Source organism: Balaenoptera musculus, chromosome 11 (assembly GCF_009873245.2).
Source record: "Balaenoptera musculus isolate JJ_BM4_2016_0621 chromosome 11, mBalMus1.pri.v3, whole genome shotgun sequence".
Taxonomy (NCBI): Eukaryota; Metazoa; Chordata; class Mammalia; order Artiodactyla; family Balaenopteridae; genus Balaenoptera; species Balaenoptera musculus.
The window spans coordinates 62775121-62791781 of record NC_045795.1 but is presented as its reverse complement, the minus strand read 5'-3'; the positions used below and the strand labels follow the sequence as shown (position 1 = coordinate 62791781).

General features: G+C 53.3%; 1 protein-coding gene across 4 annotated transcripts in view; it reads left to right on the top strand.

Moving 5' to 3' along the window:
• LTF (lactotransferrin) overlaps nucleotides 1-16661 on the top strand; it is a 51859-nt gene that overhangs the window by 14264 nt on the left and 20934 nt on the right. For 2 of the 4 annotated variants that reach the window (XM_036869492.1, XM_036869491.1), the window contains exons 4-8: nucleotides 12537-12700; nucleotides 14051-14159; nucleotides 14456-14641; nucleotides 14981-15128; nucleotides 16072-16127. In XM_036869492.1, coding sequence (XP_036725387.1) covers nucleotides 12626-12700; nucleotides 14051-14159; nucleotides 14456-14641; nucleotides 14981-15128; nucleotides 16072-16127 — 574 coding nt within the window. In that variant the 5' untranslated portion in view covers nucleotides 12537-12625. Of the gene's footprint in view, nucleotides 1-8781; nucleotides 8861-12536; nucleotides 12701-14050; nucleotides 14160-14455; nucleotides 14642-14980; nucleotides 15129-16071; nucleotides 16128-16661 lie in introns of those variants that run through there. The other 2 variants (XM_036869490.1, XM_036869489.1) reach the window with 2 other exon arrangements.

The following is a 16661-nucleotide window of genomic DNA, read 5'->3' as shown; positions in this document are numbered from 1 at the left end:
ATTCCTGGAACCTATAAGTATGTTACCTCACGTGGCAAAAGGGACTTTGCAGATATGATTGAATTACAGATCTTGGGATGGGGAGATTATCCTGGTGGGCCCAATGTAACCACAAGGGTTTTTATAAGAAGGAGCCAGGAGAGTCAGTGTGAGAGACTGAGATATGATGATGGAAACAGAAGTGGGAGTGAGGTGGGGCCAAGATGCAAGGAATACGGTGGGCCTCTAGAAGATGGAAAAGGCCAGGAAGTGGGCTCCTCTGGCGTCTCCAGATGGAGCACAGCCTGGTGTTCTTTAGCCCACTGAGGATAACTTGAAACTCTACCTTTACAACGTTAAGATGATTTATTCATATTGTTTAAACCACTATATCTATCATCTCCAGGGTTTAAGCTGTACTTAGCAGGAGGAACAGGGAGAGATGTGTCTACTCAATCTTGGTCCAGCACCGGAAGTTGGGTGTGCTGCTTTGGGGTGCTGGTGGGATTTCAGGCTGAGTTGTCTGGTTCACGGCTGAGCGCACCTCCAAGTAGGCATGAGATCTGGGTGGGCAATACAGTTCTGGGGGTTTTCAGCACAGAGTGGGTTGTTTAATCCGAAGAGGGAAGGGGGATGAGATTCCTTAGGGACAGAGTGTAGCGGCGGTGGGGGGTGGGGCAAGGGGAGATGACTTGGAACCACTGTTAGCTCTGTGGTTCTGAAAGATTCCCTTGGGGACAGACTGCAGTGGGGGAGCCGAGAGGCAAGGGAGTGATCAGGAGCCCAAGCAGGAGCCCAGGGCCATCTTGTGACCATGGAAGAGAAAGGAACATGTGGACATAAGGGGAGAATGAAGAAAGACTGGGTGCATTGGGGCCCTAGATCACATATAGTGGGTGAAGGAGAAGGGGAATCAGAAAGACACAGAAGTATCAACCCAGAGAGACTGAGAACATGGGCCCAGCCCTACCAGACTGGAGTGAAGAGAAGACCACAAGGAAGGGCAGGGGTTCCGGTGCGCGGGGTGTGGGCACAAGGAGAAAGGGCAGGAAGGACAAGCAGAGAAATTCTTGATTGCTGAGTTTCCTTTACAAATGGGACAACATTGGTCAACACCGCTATTGGTTCAGAGCCCTTGCTCTCCTGTCCCCCAGCCCCCTCCCCTGAGATTCCTCAGAGTCCCCCAAAAACACCACAGCTCTAGGGGGTCAGCTCTCTTTTCAAGAGGGCCAACCAGGTGGCTGAACTTTAAGAGTCTTTTCCTGAATGGATTTTTGGAAATTAATTCTCGCTGGAGGAAGATTTTGCTCAGGGTCAAGATCGGCTTGGTGGATCAAGAAAAGGAGGCATCCTGCTACCCCCCTACCCCTCCTCTCACTCTCAATATGAACACACAGGAGGTTAAGGATGGGTGGACAGGATGCCCGGAGGGAAGCCTGGGCTAGTGCCTGCTGAGCAACCTTGGGAGAGTGTCATTTCCGGGATAAGACACACTTGTAGGACAAATGCCACAGCTCACGGGCAAGCACCTCCTGAAGGGCCCTGGGTTTGTGCTATTTTTACTTCTGGTTGCAGCTGAATAGAAGATGCATAGGAATAGAAGGAGGACCGAGGAGGCTAGAATCTAGAGCTGGGAGGGAAGGAAAGGGAAGGAAGGGAAGGGAAGGGAATGGAAGGGGCGTGTCCCCATGGAAGGCCCACCTGGCAGGTGCTAGTGAGAGGCCCTAGGCTGCCAAGGACCCCTCTGGAGATTCCAGCAAGGCTTTGACTGCAAACTAACCCACTAAGTTGAAAACACCTCTGGCCTTGAAAGGGAGGCACATGAGGGTTTGGGGGTGTCTGGAACCCTGCCTCCATGGTTCTCCCAGCTCATCACTGGCATTTCCCTGGTGCTCTCCTGCTGCCCTCTCATTTTGTCTTTGGAAGCTGATGTGGGGAGGAAAGAGGCCTTTTGGTAGAAGTAGGTCCTAGCTTCCCTGTAGGAGAGTGCTGGATGCCGGGGTTGATGGAGGAATCTCCTCTTCAGCCTTTCCCATCCACTCCCTGCGGCCATGCTCTTACCGACCCTCCTCAGGACACCAGGCAGGCAGGTGCTGCACAGCACAGGGTGGGGGCACTTCTCAACTCTCCTGCGCTTTTGTGCAGGGCTCCTCCTCCTCTGTTCCATTAGATGAGGTCTTGGGTTCTACTCAGCTCTGATGTTCCTTCTCCCTCCCAAGGTCCGAGGCAGGACCAGAATGTCCCCCCTGCTGGGAGGCCTCTGCAGGGCACAGGGTAGGGAGGAGGAAAGATGGGTGCAGCCACCCCCCACCACACTGTGCTGGGGCTTCTTCCCACCTCCTGGGGGATGAGAAGGGTGCCATCAATTAGAATTGTAACCAAAGGATTTGGTGCGGGGGGTTTCTTGGCTTCTCACCCCAGCTTTCTCTAAACTCACTCAGTCAACAAGCCCTCAGTGAGGCTCTTCCTGGGCCAGAGATGGGTCAGCCACCGACCCTTCCCCCTGGAGCTCAGCACTGGGGGCTGTGGGTGCCGGAGATGGGTCAGTAATTGCAATGACTGTGGTAGAAGGGGGCTGAGTCAGGGTCAGCGCAGGCTCCCAGAGGAGGGGCACCCAGGACAACTGCAGACACATGTTTAAGAAGGAGGGAGGGAGAGACAGAGCTAGAGATGGAAAAAGAAGCCAAGGAGAGAGAGACAGAAAGTGAGAAGGAGAGGGGAGGAGGCCGGGATTAGAGACAGAGATATGGAGAAGGGGCCGGAGAGCAGGACAGGGTAAGACTGAACACTTTAGAACATGGGGGCACCTGGGGCAACCATGTGTTCTGTGATAAGGAGGGGCATGTGGGAAAACTACCTCTGCCATTGTCTCCACCCCAGGTGGGCTGTTCCCTTTGCTGTCAAAGCTCCCTGCGACACCTCTGTCTGTAAATCTACACACTGGAAGGCGGCTCTCAGCACACACAGCCCTTCCCGCTGGACCAGGTGCCCCCGGCCACTTCTGCTCCCCTTGTACCCTTGTGCCCAGCTGAGCCCCGCACAGCGAGGGCTCATGAGTGTCTGCAAATATGGACAATAGCTTGCCTGTACTGAGCCTGTGTGTGCATCTCAAACATCAGGTTTGAACTCTGCCCACTTCACGAGGTGGGTATTATTTGTGTCCCTTTTTTACACCTGGGGAAACTGAGGCTTAGAAAGGTTGAGAGACTGGCTCAGGTCCAGGTGGCTGTTTAGGGTAGAGCAGGTTGAAACCCAATTGTCCAAACCCACCTCCTGAGCTTCTAACCACATCTCCCCTGGGCCCTCCAGCCTGCCAGATTGTCCAGGGAAGAAGTGAATGGAGGGATGAGGAAGGGAAGCCCGCTTGGAGCAGTGGTCTGGGGGCTGAGCACTCCTGGCCCAGAGGAGCTGGAGAGACGGAGCACCGGCCTCACCCAGGGAAACGGAGGAAAACGGTGGTTCCTTGTTCCTCTAAGTACCCATCTCAAGCTCCTTCTCAGCGAAAGCCCATCTGACCTTCCCTCGTGGGGTGCAGGCAGCAGACATGGAGGCCTCCGGCCAGCTGAGCTGAGATGCTGAAGGCCACTGGGCAGAAACCCTCCCTCCCAGAATGTGGCCCCAGGAGAGGGGCAGCAAAAGGGCCCCCAGGGCTCAGGTGCTTCCCGCCTGGGCATTTTCCTGGGCGAGGGGCAGCAAAAGGGCCCCCAGGGCTCAGGTGCTTCCCGCCTGGGCATTTTCCTGGGCAAGGGGCCTCATTCCTTCTGGGAAGAAATTTGCATGGCTGGCCCTGGGCCAGCCTCCCCCATCGTCCAGGCTGCCCTTCTCTGACACCTTCCTGGAAAACTCTCCCCGGGCCTGGCCTGCTGCCCATTCTCATCTCAGTGATGTGATGATTAGGTGCTCATGGAATTGGATTTCTGCCGGGACACGGGGTGCCACCCTGACCAGCAAGACTGAAATCTTGCAATTGGGCCAACCTGGGGTGTTTCCACTGCCCCTTCGACTGCTGGGAAGAGTGTCCCTCAGCAGGTCTGCGGGTGCTGGCCCTGGGAGGGCCTGGCTCTGGGAGGAGAGGGTCCCCGCGGGGCAAGGGTCCTGACTGTGAGGAGGGGTAGGTGAGGAGGAGGAAGAGGAAGAAGTTTGTGCATGGAGATAGAAACTCTGTCTCTGTGGGTTCTTTGTAAATTGGGCAACAATTGGCAATAAGACCTATTAGTTCACAAAAGCACGGTTTTCCTGCCACTGCGCTTCAGCTGAGCTCCCTCCTGATGGCACCCCAAACCCCACAGACGTGTCCAAAGACTCTCGGGGACCTTCGGCTCTATGCAAGGGCCCAGCTCCAGCGAAGGCCTTGCTCCAGAAATCACGGTCATCACGCTGGCTGGAAAGCAGGGAGCTCTCCATCCATCTCTTGCTCATTCTTGCTTACTTCCTGATCTCTCCTCAGGGTGGTCAGCACAGGATTGACCAAACCAATAAGAGATCATGGGACAGGAGTCAGGGGCCAGTGACAGATTTCTAGCTGCATGACGGTGGACGAGCTACTTTGCCTGAATCCCCTCGTCTGGAATGAGGTCTAATGAGGCCATCACGGTGCTTCTGTGAGGCCATGGCTGATGTGTGAAGGGGCTGGACAGTGCCTGATCCACAGGAGGGTCCAATACTGCCGCTGAGGTCAAGAGCGGAGGCCATCCCTGGGCCCCAGTCTCTGTATCTGCCGCTCTCAGAGAGTTCTGGGCCCAGTGGAAAAGAGCGCGCCTGGCTGCGGGCCTAACGGGAGACTCGGGGTTAGTCATTTGGTCTCCATATCTCACTCACTGCGTAACCACAGGCAACCCTCAGTTTCCCTCTTTTTAGAGCAGAAACAGTGACTTTCTTACCTCAGAGAGCTATTGTTAGAGTCACAGGAGACACAAAGTGACTGACAGCTCTGTTCGGAGTTGAAAGTGCCATCTAAACGCTAAGGATTATTATCTTCTCTCTCCTGGGATGCCCCCACCCCCTCACACACACACACACGGGCACTGCATGCCTCCAAATAATGACAAACATAGGCAGAGGTGTGCTGTAAACTGGCTTTCTTGGAAGGAAAAATGACATGATTTCTTGGAAGGAAAAATGGCTAATTTCCATGGTGTAAATATTCCCACCATGACTGATTCCAAGCTACCAATGGTTTAACAAACCACCACAACATCCCTAAATATTTAACAAGTGGCTCTCTACCAAGCCAGTAACCTCACACCACTGGCAGGGGCAGGAAACAAGGCCTTCATCTCCTGTCAGCCAGCCTGGAAGCCCCCACGTGACTGGATGTCTTGGGAACTCCTTTTTTCCATTATTCCATCTGGAGCCGATTCTGCCCAGATCCCTCATTTCCTTCCAACACTTCTCTCGGGGGTTGAAGCTGGAGGACTCCATAGAGGGCAGGGTGTGGGGTTTGCTGCCCATTTGTGGGGAGGGCTTAGCTTGGCCCGGCAAAGGGTCGCTGTGTGAATCTCGGGAGTGGAGAGAGGGTGGGGTCCTTGGGGAAGAGCCTCCCTCGCCTGCCTGTGAAACGCCAGCTCCTGCCATTACACTCGGGTTTGTACCACATCCACCTTCTTTGCATTCCTTATATTCATGCCATGCTACCGTCTCAGCATCTAGAAACCTGCGTCCTACTTCCCTGCAGGCTTTTCAAGATCTGGCCCAGCTCCTGGCACATCAGAGGTGCCCCATAGATGGATGTTGAATTAATGGGTAAATTGATGACTCCAGACACACAGGCTCTTGGGCGACCGGCATAGCCAGACCAGGCTCTTACTGTCTTTCAGATCTGACAGATTGCAAGCAGGATCTTTTGCCCTGCTCTGTCCTTCCTCCTCACTCATTCACTCATCCATTCAACCAATGTTGATCATTAAGTGCCCGGCACACATGTAGGGCTACCTGGCCAGAGGATTTGAGGAGGACTCCGAGGCTCTTTGGTGGGTTTGGTGGAAAATGGTAGGAAAATATGAGCGGAGATGCAGGGCTGGAGGGAGCAGAGGAGTTCCATTTTAGATGCATTGACTGTAGTGCTTGCAGGACCCGCAGGAAGAGCTGTCCAGGGGCACAGAGACACCTGTGTGGAGCTGAGGATGGAGGAGGTGACTTTGTTAATCCTTCTTCAATAAGCGTTCCAGGCCAGAAAGCCCGCAGCGACTTTTTATTGTTCCTCCAGGTCACCGAATCCACGCTCCCGAGACTTTACTTGGCTATTTCCTCTACCTGAAATTCTCTTTGTAGAAACCCTACCTTTCCTTCAGGTACCCAGGTCAAATGCTCTTCTTCAAAGTCTTCTGGGACCCTCATGATGGGAACTGGTCAGTCAGTCCTCCTTTGGCTTCCACCCTCACTCTGTTTATGCTGCCTTGCCTCTTTCCAGGTGGCCTGTGCCTATCCCTGTCCCCCGTTGTGCCGTGAGCTCCTGTGGGCAAGGACGGACCCCTCTTCTCTGTGTCCCTCATGGCACCCACCAGTTCTGGCATGAAAGAGTGAATGAATGAATGTTGATAACAGATCAGTTGAACTTTGTCTTCTGGGCAGGCCCACCCCCTTCATCAGCTTCCCCTGCAGATGGCCTGGGGGCTGCTCTACAGATGTTCAGCTGAGCACATCCCTGCCCTGAGGCTGGGCCATTCCCTGAAGACACAGCATGCCCTGTTGCCTACCCGCAGTCCTGCCTCCTGGGCGGCCCTTAAGCTCAGCCTTTCGGTTTTGGCCCCAGGTTCTCTGTGTTCCTGCCAGCAGACATAAGAGGATCTAGAAGCCTCTGACCTCCCAGCACATCCTTTTTCTAATTTGCACTTGGAGATACAGACATGGGTTGTGACATTTCTTGATTCTTTTATAATCATGGAAAGGCAAAGCCAAATTGCTAATTTACGGGAAAAGATGTTTCAGTGCTCCTGAGAACTAGCCAATTTTGTATTACTTCATTATTTTTGAAACAGCTTATTGCAATTATTGATGAAAGCAACTTTTAATGTTGCGACACTATATTTCCAAACAATGAGAGACCCTGGATCTGTCACCCCAAAGCCTGGCTGGTGATTCTAGTGCTGAACCTTGGACCCCACTCTCGTGCCCATCAAGCAGGATCCCTGGTCAGACACCACTCTCGTGCCTTAGCAGGATCCACACCCAAGACAGAAGGGCCCCACAGCCTCCTTGAGGGCCTCAAAGACTTGGGCTGGCTCTGCTTCTCCATGGCCAAGTGCTACTCGCCACATGCCCACTCTCAACAGCGCTGTCTCCCTAGGTCTTGCCCCTCTGCTCCAAGAAATGCTTTTTGTACCAAGTAGTCTAAGCAAAGACTCAAGACCAGCTTTTCAGGACGAGCAGATTTCAGAATAACATATTGTCCAGACTAAACACTAGAGGGAATGTTTAGATGACCTGCGATTTCCCTCATTGTTAGTACCTGACTTCTTCACTTAGCATCTCCTGGAGCTAAGTTCACACCAATACATGCAGGGTGGCCTGCTCTTTCTGGGGCCTCCAGTGTGTCCCACTGTAGGCACAGCACCATGCTCTATGTCAGCGGTCCCCAACCTTTTTGGCACCAGGGACCAGTTTCGTGGAAGACAATTTTTTCATGGAACGGGGCAGGGGGGTGCTGGTGCAGGGATACTGTTCAGGCGGTAATGCGAGCAATGGGGAGTGATGGGGAGCAGCAGATGAAGCTTTGCTCACTTGCCCGCTGCTCACCTCCTGCCATGCGGCCCAGTTCCTAACAGGCTACGGACCAGTACTTGTCCGCGGCCTGGGGGTCGGGGACCCCTGCTCTGTGTGACACGCCCCCCAACACACACCGTGATGGACATTTAGTTTGCTTGCAATCAGTGAATGATAAGCAGGGCTGCACTGGAGACCCCTGTATGTGAACCGTTGTGCATCAGGGGAGTGTATTTAAAAGATGTAGAAGCAGAATTCTAGTTTTAGAATTTAAAACCAGCTTCCTGAAATAGGGTCAGCTTGTGTACTGAGGACAAAATAGGACATTTATCAAAATGAGATTCCCATCTCCCATCTCATACTGCCACAAAACAAAACAAAAACAAAACAAGTGGTAGGATATCCTTTACATCGGTAAATGAGGGAACCGGGAGACAGCTGTTGGTCACTGAGGCCTCTGGCTCTGTTTTCTGGGAGTTGTATTGTGGTCTCAATAGGGCCAGGAGGGCCCCATGGGCAGCCTGGGTCAGACAATGGGCAGCCTCTGTTACCTCTGCTAGCTGTGCCAGCCTGCTGCGGACCTCGGGCCAGGCAGCGAGTCCTCTTTCGAACGCTGGGCTGGCTGCCGCGTGCAGACGGAGGGGTATCCTTCTGCCCTAACTGGCTCCCGAGCACTTTAGGTACCATCTGTACAGTCAAGATGATCCACAAAGATTCACCTTAGGACCGCTCCTCTGTGTCCCACTCTCTAGGAAGCACTGAGACCAGAGGGAGGGCAAAACTTAGGGGCTGCCACTCCCCAGGGGCTGCAGACTAGTGGGAGACGAAAAACATCCCAAATCCAGGCAGCACCAGGGCAGACATGAGAGGTGGGTGTGGGCTGGGTATCCTCTCGGGTGTGCCAAACCCAGCCCAGGCACTATTCCGGCTTCCTCTGTCCTCTCCCCGCTGGTGCTTCCCTTCAAGGAACTAGTAGACCTGGGGAGGGGGGAGGGGGGAGGGGGGGAGGCGGGGGGCGCTTATTGGGCCACAGGGCGTGGCTAACCTCGTGAGGTCACCAAGCGCTGGATAAACAGGTGCAGAGCGAGCGCAGGTGGCAGAGCCTTCGTTCCCCGGAGTCGCCTCAAGAGCCCAGACATGAAGCTCTTCTTCCCCGCCCTGCTGTCCCTTGGGGCCCTTGGTGAGTGCGGGTACCTGGGGGCACGCCACTCCGGGTGGGCGTCCGGGTCCCCTGGCCCCTCAGTGTGCGCGTCCCGGTCCCGCGCACCGCCAGGTTGGCACCAGCGCCTGCAGCGGGGGCGGAGCCCGGGAGTGGGCCGGCTCCCGCCCACTCGCCTGGGGAGGGGCCCGAGCAGGGCTCCGCGAAGCAGGTGGGGTCCTCTCCCTAGAGCTGGCAGAGCTCCCCGAAGGGTCTTCCAGGTCCGTGTCCCATTTTGTCCTACCCATAGTACTGTTACATGCGTATACATGGGGGGGGGGGGGGAAATGAGACTCAGAGAGGGTGAGTGACTTGCCCAAGACACACAGGAGACTGGAGATGGGATCCCAGCTCCTGCAAGGACTATGTAACTTGGGCAAGAGAGAGTCTTTCTGAACCTTAGTTTCATTTAAAAATGGTCCAGTCCTCTTCCCACACAGCTGTGAGGAGGGGGCAGGGGCCACCTGCTCTGTGGTAGGCAAAGGTGTACACAAGCCTCCCACTGCAGAAGGTCAGGGGTGGTGGCACAGACCCTGCTGATGGGACCCTTCTGCCAGAGGGTGTGAGAGAAGTGATCGGTTTCTGGTTTTTAATGTGCCAGGACTAGAAGGGGACTAAATAGAAGGGACTAAACAATTGTTAGTTCCGTACCCAAGTATCTGAAATAATTTCTGGGGTGCTCCGAGGACACTCACCTATGACGGACATTAGTGATGTAAATGTGAGGGCAGGGCTTCCTGCAGTGGAGGGGGAGGGTCCAGGGCAGCAGCGGTAAGGGCTCGAGGGCGTCAGCACCTAGGCAGTGTGTGTGCATGGGGCTCAGAGTGAAAGCCCAGGCGTCACCCCCTCCCCCCCGGCGACAGCCCAGTGCAGCCTCCTCCTGTCCTAGGGCATCTACGCTGGGCTGGGAGCTTCCTGGATGAAAAGGGATGGCTAAAGGATAGCAATGAGCTTATGCCCCCAAACCTGTCCCTGTCTTTTCTGGTCCCCTTCTCCAAATTCCTTCCCATGGGTATTGGTTATTTCTCTCTTCTCTAAGGCAGGATTGGCCTAGCCAGGACCAACCGCTCAGGACCAACTTCCCCTCTGCTCCCTGACACGTGGTCTGCTGGGCCCACAGCACAGGGTCAGGGCCACCTGGGAGAGGCCCGAGGGGTAGGAAGCCTTGCTTTCCTAGAGGTGGTCACGGGTGGTGGTCTGGATTCTGGCTCAGAGTTGCACCACTGGGTTCCATTTTCACTTGAATCTTTGGTTGTCTTGGCCCCCACAGAGGTCTGCAGTTTAAATCCTGCAGTCCACGGGATGGTGGCCAATGTCCCAAAGTGTCACGGAATCCCTTGTCCTACCCAGCGGAAGGAGTGGCAGCTGCCCTAGGGGATTCCTGCCCTGCTCCTCCTGGGTGTCCTGGCTGGCAAAGGCTGGGTGGGGTGGGGAGAGTAACTCCATCCCAGCCCCTGCCTTTGAGACCGGGGCACTGTATGTCTGCACAGAAGGAATCTGAGGATTTGTACTTTCAGGAAGGTTCCATCGAGGCTCAGGTGGGCAGCATCTGAGTGGCTGAGACAGATCAGGAGCAGGGCTGGGGATACAGGAGGGGCCAGACCCAGACCTGCTTCAGGGAGCATTTTGTCTTGAGAGGGACACATAGCTTCAGAGCTGGCCGGTGGGAGCTGTGGAGGGGATGAGCAGAATGCCGTGTTCTGCACCCAGCCCCGGTGTTTGGGGGGCTGCGGACTGTGGATCTCAGAAAACCTCTCAGTGATGCTTTAGTATCTTGGTTCATCCCCTCCCAGGGGAGCAAACGAGCTCTCCCCCAGGTTCCCATTCCTGCCCCTGCTCACGCCCTCCCCCCAGCTTGAGACATGGTCTTCGTTTGGCTCTCTCCCTTCACCCACAGGTCCCATCTATTACTAAGCTAACTTTTGACACCAACGCCTTATTTCTGCCCTGTTCTCCATTCTCAATGCCTTTCTGCCTGGTTCCCAGGCTTCAGTCCACCTGTCCCTGCCCTCCCAGAGTCACTGCTCCACTGCTTCCCAATAAGACTTTCTTGGGCCAGCACTGGAGGCTCTCCATGATCTGACCCCAAACACTTTACCAGCCCCATCTCCATGGCAGCCCGTCTCTAACCCAGTTAGCCTAAATAGGCAGGGGGTTTGGTGTCTGACTGCCTAGGTTCAAATCCTAGATCCTAACTTATTAGTTGTGAAACCGTGGGCAAGCCACATAACTAGTTCAAGCCACTGTTTCATCACCTGGAAAATGCGGATATTGGCAAAACTCACAATAAAGAGGGGCTGGGAGGGTTGAAGGAGACAGAACACATGAAGGGCTGAGTAAAGACCTGCGTAGAATGTGCTTGCAACCGTCGTTGTGCACGTGGCCCATTGTTCCCACCTCTTGGAATGCCCCCCCGCCCCCCCATTATTGGCTGAGGTCATGGGGACGTCACTCCTGGCTTGGTATTTGTTCTCTTCTAGAACATTCATCATACTTAGCGTCCTCTTTTTGGGCTTTTGCCTCTCCAGATGGGAGATGAGAGCTGGTGCTGTCTGCTTGCACGTTCCTCTGCATATCACTCAGTGCTGTGTATACAGAGGGCATCCAGGAAATGCTATTGGGTCACAAATGGCTGAATCTGATAAGGCTAATTCTCACTTCAGGACCGTTCCAGGAAGGTTTCCAAGGATAGATCACACCCCCAGAGATTTCCCTGGGATGATGGCTGGTGGAGGAAGGGTGTGGCAGCCACACCCTTGGCGGGTGTCTCAATACCCTGGTGGGTCTGACTGCGCAGGGGACGGCTCATGAATAGGAGGTGGCAGAGGGCTGAATGGTCCACCCCAAAGCACATCCTAAAGGGGAGGTGGCTTTTGCAACCAAGAGTTTTTTGTTTTGTTTTTGTTTTTGGTAACAGCTTTACTGAGGTATATTTTACATATCATAAAATTCACCTATTTAACGTGTACAATTTAACGATTTTTAGTAATTTTACCAAGTGGTGCAACCATCACGGTAAATCAGTTTTAGAACATTTCCATCCCCCCATAAGAGTCCTCTCTCTGATACAGTGGTGAATGGTGATAACTCAGGCAAACTGACCCAAACTGACAACACCTACTGCAGCTACTGACAAGGGGTGCGGTGTATTTTCCTTTGTTCCTTTGGCATCCTCTGGGAGATGCTCGTAGCCACAACAATCTAGAGAGACCCAGATTCCAGGTGGGGCGCTGCCACTGCTGAGCAGCCATCACTCAGTGTCCTCAAGAGTCAGATTCCACACCAGAAACACAGGAGTAATAATCCCTTCCCTGCCTGCCTCCCAGGTTCCAGGGGGAGAAAGCAGGTGGAAAAACCCCATAAACTGATAGAAGGCAGCATCATTGTTTTTTTTCCAGGGAATAGGAAGTATGTCAGTCATAGGAGGGCAAAGAATCCAGAGAGACAATCCAGATTGTCTCCTCTAAGTTGTTGAGAATTACAGCCCTCTGGCCAGCATGGTGTTGTCATTAGGCTAGCAAGACACCTCCATTTGAGGAGAGTGGCCTGACTTAGCCACAGAATGGAGAGGGAAGGGGAGGACAACTCCATGAGAGGGTGAGGCGGTCTCTTCCATGGGCAGTGGTGGAGCCCTCACTCCTCGGCCTCTTTCTCCCAGGACTGTGTCTGGCTGTCCCTAAGAAAAATGTTCGATGGTGCGCCATATCACAACCAGAGTGGTTAAAATGCTACCGATGGCAACGGAGGATGAAAAAACTGGGTACTCCCTCTGTCACCTGTGTGAGGAGGACCTCTCGCTTTGAATGTATCCAGGCCATTGCAGTAAGTCCATGCCATAGGTTGGGTGGGACCAGACTGAAAGGGACAGGATCCGAGTGCAATAGAATATGTGCTCTCCCTGCTCCCTCTGTTCTTCTTCCTGGACACCTGTAAGCTGGGAGCCATCCTCTCTCATAGGACACAATGCTATTTTGAAAGCAGAAATGAACATTCTGAAGTGGAGAACCATGTGTAGGGAAACTGGGATGGCCACAGAAATTGTGAATAAGCAAAAAATTTGAAAGCACCAGAGGGAATATGCAACAGCTCTGACAAGTGACTGCTATTTACACTCTATAAAGAACTAAGTCAATTGGTAAGAAACGTAGGATCATATAAGAAAAACAATATGAGGAGATGGAGTTCATAATGAAAATGTTCCCCTTAATAATCAAGAGAAATACAAATCTAAGCAATTTGTTAGCACTTGCATTTCCTAAATAATAACCCTTAATAAAATGAAACCCTGTCCCACTGGTGATTCTATAGTGAAATTGATCTTCATAGTGAGTGGCATTCCAAATCAGAAAGGAATCAGCTGGAAAGCAGAATGGCAATGACAGCCAAGGCCTTGATGATAAAATGCCTATTGTCTGGGTGATCCCACCCTCAGATGCCTATCCGAAGGCAACAGGTCATCAGAAGGAAAAACAAGCTATGAGGACAAAGCTGTCCGTAAAAGTACAGTTTTAACAGCAAAGAGTTAGAAGGAACCCAAGTGGTGAACATTGGAGGGAATTTTTTAAATTTAGCGTAATAAATTATGGAACAGCCACATTTATAATAAAATATCATGAAGTCAATAAAATCAATAAAGGCACTACAGAGGTAAGAAAATGTAGTCAGTTTTAGACGAATAGAACAGTCCGCAAAATATTATCTATACCAGGTTGCAAATATGAGAAATAGGTAAGCATATGAGGAGTAATATGCCAAAGAGAATGAACATGGTTTATTATTATGATAAGTTTAAGATATATTAAGAGTTAAAATTTCTATTCAATAAACAAGAACTTAAAAGAAATAAATATAGAGCAAAAAACAGGGGAGAAAGCATCTAGAACAACTTTTAATATAAATGACCGCGAAGGTTGCGATCCGCGGAGAGATCTAAGCCACGTGAAAAAGCGGCCACCCGCCAGCCTCAGGAGTTAAAGCAGTTCCGCTGGGGCTCATTACCCAAAGAAGAGGGGCCTTGGGCTTGTGCCAGCTCTCATGGCACCTGCGAGGACGTGACTGAAAGCTGACCCTTTGGAAGAGCCTTCCAGCCATGGAGCCTTTTGACCTTCTGAAGTTCACTTGCGTGGCTTAGGGCGGGTTTTCTCCTGAAGCCGGTCTGGCCTCTGCTTTCAGGCAAAAAAGGCAGATGCTGTGACCCTGGATGGTGGTTTGGTGTTTGAGGCAGGCCTGGACCCCTACAAACTGCGGCCGGTAGCGGCGGAGGTCTACGGGACGGAAAAGGGTGAGTTGTCCCTGGGGACCCAGAAGTTGGGGTGGCCTGGGCCCTGGGCTCCGTGGAGTCAGAGCGGATGAGGCACAGAGGTGGTGTCTCGGGCAGCATCACACTTACAGGGAACGGAGTCCCTGGGCTCTTTGGGCCGGTCGCTGACCCACCGGGGAAACAGAGCAGGCTCTGGGCTGCGGTGACCAGATGAAACGGCAGCACACATTCCCCTTCCCACTGGGGGCTTGGTCAGGGTGGGCTGTTTCTCTCCCTCCGGTCCAGGCTAAGAGCTCTCGATTCTTTCTGCCCTTTAGCAGAGCCCCAAACCCAGTATTATGCCGTGGCTGTAGTGAAGAAGGGCAGCAACTTTCAGCTGAACCAGCTACAAGGCCGGAAGTCCTGCCACACGGGCCTTGGCAGGTCCGCCGGGTGGAACATCCCTATGGGGATACTTCGCCCGTTCTTGAACTGGACAGGGCCACCTGAGCCCCTCCAGAAAGGTAAGATGGCTGGGGGAGGGGGGTTGGGGGTGATCTCAGGCTGGGGTCTCTACTCCAGTGGCACATACACAAGCCCCTTCGGGATGGCCCAGGTGAACATGTGGGATGACTCCAAGGCAGGGGTGAAGTTAACTGATGTGAAACCTGCAGGGGCAGGTCTACCCTCATCAGCAGCCCTGGGAGGTGGCAGGTGAATCTGTTCTCAGCCAAAGTACATCTCTCTGAGCTCCTAGCTTTGCAAAGGCTGCCAGGCAGGGGTGGAGGGAGCGCACACTGGGGGGTGCCACTGGCTGTGGCCCGGTGGGCTCACACTCTGGTTCATTTCTCTCTGTTCCACAGCTGTGGCCAAATTCTTCTCTGCCAGCTGTGTTCCCTGCGTGGATGGAAAAGAGTACCCCAACCTCTGTCAACTGTGCACAGGGACAGGGGGAAATAAATGTGCCTGCTCCTCCCAGGAACCATATTTTGGCTATTCTGGTGCCTTCAAGTGAGTGAGACTGTCCTCTTCTCCCCAGTGGCCCACATGTCCTCCGGCTAGGAAGCGCTTTCTCTGATCCCAAACAGAGCTCAGTCAGCTAGTGGGGACCATCGAGGAGGTCCAGTCCTACTGCTGTGCAGACAGAGAAACTGAGTCCGAAGAGGGTGCCCAGTGCACCTTCCCAGTGCACTTTCCCCTCTAGCCCCTCAGGCCCGACATGTGCCCTCTTACCTCTGCACCAGCCCCATGAACAGCCACCTGGCCAGCGGCCCCTTCTGTCTCCCCAGAGAGCCCTGAATCGGGCTTTGTCCCTCTGTTGTCCTGGGCTCCTCCTGCTGACTCTGTCCCCTCCATAACCACAGAGGGACTGAAGGAGTCTTGTCATGAGAAGACCAGTCCCAGGCTCCTGGCCAGGCAGGACAGCCTGGCCTGTCCCGGAGCCAGGAGGCGGTGGGCTCCGCCTGACTGACCGGCCCCATCCCCTCTCTGCAAACCCCCCACCCAACTGACGCTGCTCCTGTTCCCCCATCTGCCTCTCGGACTCAGGCGTTTTGCGCCGGGAGGCCTCCTTGCTTCTCCGCTGGCCAGGGCACATCTGCCACTTAGTCCTGGGAGAAAAAAGCTACATGGCCAAGGACACACTACTTTTACCCCCTGGTGTAGAGGCTCGAAACTCTTTTACATAGAAGGACAAAGTTTTGCCCTCTCAGCCCTTAAAGCAGAAAGCAGGGGTCTCCGGCCAGCACCTGAGCCCTTCTTCCTCAGAATTCACCTGGAGGTGACCCCTGAAGCCTTCCCAGTGGGGATGCCCCAAAGCCTGAAGGCCCTGCCCTCCACAGATCAGGAGCCCACAGAAGACAATCCCCAGGACCCTGTTCCACAGGGAGGCATAAGGAAGAAGTCGGGGAGGGCCGCTCTGTGCTGACCCTTCTGGGGCTTTCTCATCCCCCAGGTGTCTGCAAGACGGGGCTGGAGATGTGGCTTTCGTCAAAGACAGTACAGTGTTTGGTAAGAGGAGGAAGAGCCACGGGTACTGCCTCCTTTCCTCTTCTTTCCTTATTTTATTTCATTTCATTTTATTGTAATTCCAAGTAGTGAGCTAATTTGACTCCTCACTTCCTGGCACACGATCATCAAGGTTCCCTACAGAGCATAGCTCTTATTTTATGTTATTTTATATTTTAAACGATCAGTTTTCTTCAAATCTCCCATGCCTGCTGTCTTTCTCTTCCGCCTCAAAGACGCCCATGCCAACGTATTTGACACGTGTCCTCCGAGATATATGTGGTCTTGCAAAATGTGTAGTGCTGGTTTGTGTTTCTGGATTCTAAGCTCACAGAAGCTTTACTGATCATTATCGATCATGATGTGATCAAGGTTTTCCACTCAGCATTTTGTTTTGGAGATTTATCCGTGTCGTTGTACTTGTCTGGTTCAGTGGTTCTAATAGATGAGAAATGCTCCATGGAAAGCACCCATCACTTTTTTTTTTTTTTTTTTTTTGGCTGCACTGGGTCTTCGTCGATGCGTGCGGGCGTTCTC